At 66.3% G+C, this 3,187-nt stretch overlaps 1 protein-coding gene across 1 annotated transcript; it reads left to right on the forward strand.

The window, feature by feature from the left end:
- Positions 1-178: 178 nt before the first annotated feature.
- Positions 179-2,333, forward strand: AMSG_07000 (uncharacterized protein; the record flags this gene model as incomplete). Its single annotated transcript, XM_013901037.1, has 2 exons — positions 179-946; positions 1,045-2,333. 2 exons carry the CDS (start codon positions 179-181, stop codon positions 1,930-1,932), a joined length of 1,656 nt encoding a protein of 551 aa, XP_013756491.1. The 3' UTR covers positions 1,933-2,333.
- Positions 2,334-3,187: the final 854 nt, after the last annotated feature.

Genomic DNA, 3,187 nt, shown 5'->3' on the forward strand with positions numbered 1-3,187 from the left:
GGGGGGGGAGGCTGGCAGGAGGACCACTGCCGAATGACCGCGCGCGCCAAAAGCCCCGCCCGCCACCCCTCCCTTCCTCCCCACTCCACCTCTACCCCTCCCACACCCCTCCCTCCCTCCCACTCCCCAACACATCCCCTCCGCCACCCTACCTACCCTCCTCCTCTTTCTCCCTGCCATGGCCAAGTTCTCCGCCGACACGGCGTTTGCACGGGTGTTCTCGTCCGAGGCGCAGGTGGCGCCGTCGCTGGCTCTGCGGACGACCCATGTCCACGCCCGGGTCCTTGCCGTCTCTCAGCCGCTGCACCTCGCAGTGGTGGGCAACGGCATGCTGCTTGATCTGTACAATCTCAATCCGCCCAAGGTTGCCGGCGATGCCCCGGTCCTCACCTACGAGGACCGCATCTCGCTCCTCGACTGTGGGCAGAACGACGACTCGTCGCCGCCGCTCGGCCCTGTTGTCTCGCTAGCCTTCTCGCCGCGCGACGTGCTGTACATCGGGACGGCGTCTGGCCACGTAATCTCGTTCCGCATCCGGAAGCGCGTGCTCGCTCCGGGTGCCGATGTCAATCCGCTCTTTGCCCAGTGCCTCATGCAGGCCCACATTGCGCCCAACGCAGACGTCACTGCCGTCCTGCCGTCGCCGGTCTCCAAGGACATTGTGCTCATCTCTCTCGTGCCGCGGAGCGCCGGCTCGGTTGCCTCGCTCCACACCATCTACCTCGACACGGGTACTGTATCGATTGCTCCTGTCTCGCTGCAGCTCGCCCTCACCACCGCCATCGCCTTCTCGCCCTGCGGCCAGTTTGTGGCGACGTGCGACGTCGACGCCGTCTTCCGCGTCTGGTCCGTCGCCCTCTCTGCCGACGAGCCCAACCCACGATCGCTTGTTCTCCTCCCAGTCTACGAGTGGGGCGATGCTGCCGCTTCCGCCGCCACCTCGCTTGTCTGGCTTGCCGCGCCCGACCCGACCGCCATGACTCTCGGCGGTGCGCCAACCACCGCCCCCTCCTTGTCTCCGGCCACGACTCGGGTGCGCTCAAGACCTGGTCCGTCGACGGCTCGCTCATGGCGCAGTACCCGCAGCTCCATGTCCGTGGGCATCAGCTTGTTGAGCTATCGGTGCCAATCCCGCTGGCGCCGGGCATGTGGTTCGAGGCTGGTTCGATGCCGGACCGCGACCTCGACCCGGTCTCGCGCATTCTCGCTGCCCGCGGCGTGGACCCCATCGTCTGGCGGTCGGCCCGTCTGCCGTTCGAGCCATCGCATCTTGTGCTCTCGCTCGCCCTGGGCTCGGCTGCCCTTCGGTTCTGGCCTGTCGCTCCCAATGGCGACCTCGCTTCACTCGAGCACGTTCTCCAGCTCGAGCCCATCAAGCTCAACGGAACCGACCCGCGCGGCATGGCCGTTCTCCCGCGCTCGTCTGCCGACGAGCCTATTATCCTACTCATCCTCACCGACGCTGGCTTTAACTCGATCGTCCTCAGCCCTGCACCGCCTCCCGCGCTGGCCGACGACTCGCCACCGGTCGACTCTCACGACGCTACGGCCCAGACCGGCGACGCCCTGCACAACGCCGTCGTCGCTGCCCTAGCAGCGGACGATGCAGCAGAGGCCGCTGCGGCCGCAGACACTGCAGCAGCAGACACTGCAGCCGCAGACGCTGCGGCCGCAAATGCCGCACCCCCGCACCATACCCGCGCACGCCATGACGCTGCGTCGTTGTACGCACTCCCGCCGCCGCCGATCCGCCGCGCTTACCCGCCGCGGCGTGAGTCGGACAAGGTGGGCCGGCTGAGCGACCTTGCCGAGCGCGTCGCCAACCTCGAGGCCGAGCTCGTCATGGTCCGCAACTCGTTTGTCGTCTTCTCCGACGCCATGACCAAGGACATGGCCAGGGTTCTCTCGACGCTCAACCGCCTTACCTCGTGAGCGACGCGGTCTGCTCACCGCTTGCGCTCCTTCTCCCAACGGAACACCGGGGCCTTGCCGTTCTTGGCCTTGCGGACCTTGCGCCGCTTGCCCTTGCCCTGCAGCTGCTTGTGGAGCTGCAGCGTGTTGTACACGGTCTCGAGCTCTTCGAGGCGCTGCATCCGCGCCGCGAGCTTGCGGTACGCCAAGTTCTTTTTCTGCAGCACCCGCGGCCGCTCGGCAGCCGCAATGACCCGGCCCAGGTTGACATCCTCCGTGAGGTCACTCAGCCGCGGCCGGTTGAACTTGCGGCCGACCAGTTCGGGCGCGGTATCGTAGTACTTGGCCGGATCAAAGGTAGCCACCTCGTCCTCGGTATCCACAAAGATGATGTGCTTCTTGCGCTTAACACGCTGCCGCCGCTCGTAGTCCTCGTACGGGTCACGCCCGCCGGTTTCGCCAGCTTCGTCACCACCGGCATCGCCGAGGCCGAGCGGGTCCAGAAGGTCGTCAAGGTCAAAGTTGAGAAAGCCGTCGTTGTCGGTCACCGCTCCGGCCTTGGCTGCAGCCTCGGTCTCGGCCTCGGCCCCACGCTTCCGCTTCTTGCTGCTCTTCTTCTTTGACTCGCCGTTCTCGGCCGCCATCAGCGCCTCGAGGGCAGACTCGTCGAGCCCTTGCAGCCATTCGAGGTCGCCTTCGTCAAGGTCGTCCACGCCGCCACGCTCGTCGATGTCGTCAGGCAGCAGCTGTCGCGGATCATATCCGTCGTCCGACTCGTCGTCGTACTCTTCGCCGGAGCTGCCGCCGCCGTTGACGCTCGCTGCCGTGACCTGCATCTCCTCCATGCCGTTCAGTTCCTCATCGTCGTACTCGTCGTCTCCGTCGTCACTCATCTCGGGCGAGACCGACCGCGATGCTGACCGCGACTTGACCTTCTTCTTGGCCTTGGACTTGCCCTTCTTGGACTTGTCCTTGGCCTTCTTGCCCTTGGCCTTGGCCTTGGCCTTGGCCTTGGCCTTCTTCGCCTTGGCCTTGGCCTTGGCCTTGGCCTTGGCCGCCTTGCGCTCGCCCTTGGCAGCTAGGGCCGCGAGCATCGACTTGCCCGATCCGCCCCGCTGCTTGCGCGCCGCCTTGTCGAGGGCAGCGCGGACGTGCTCGGGCATCTCCAGCGCGTCGTCGTCGTCGGCAACTGCTCCCGGCGCGACGATGCCGCGAGAGTAAGCCTTGCCAACCAGCTCTTCCTCCTCATCCAGCATTTGCAACTGCTCCTTGAGCT

Source organism: Thecamonas trahens (assembly GCF_000142905.1).
Source record: "Thecamonas trahens ATCC 50062 unplaced genomic scaffold supercont1.32, whole genome shotgun sequence".
Taxonomy (NCBI): Eukaryota; order Apusomonadida; family Apusomonadidae; genus Thecamonas; species Thecamonas trahens.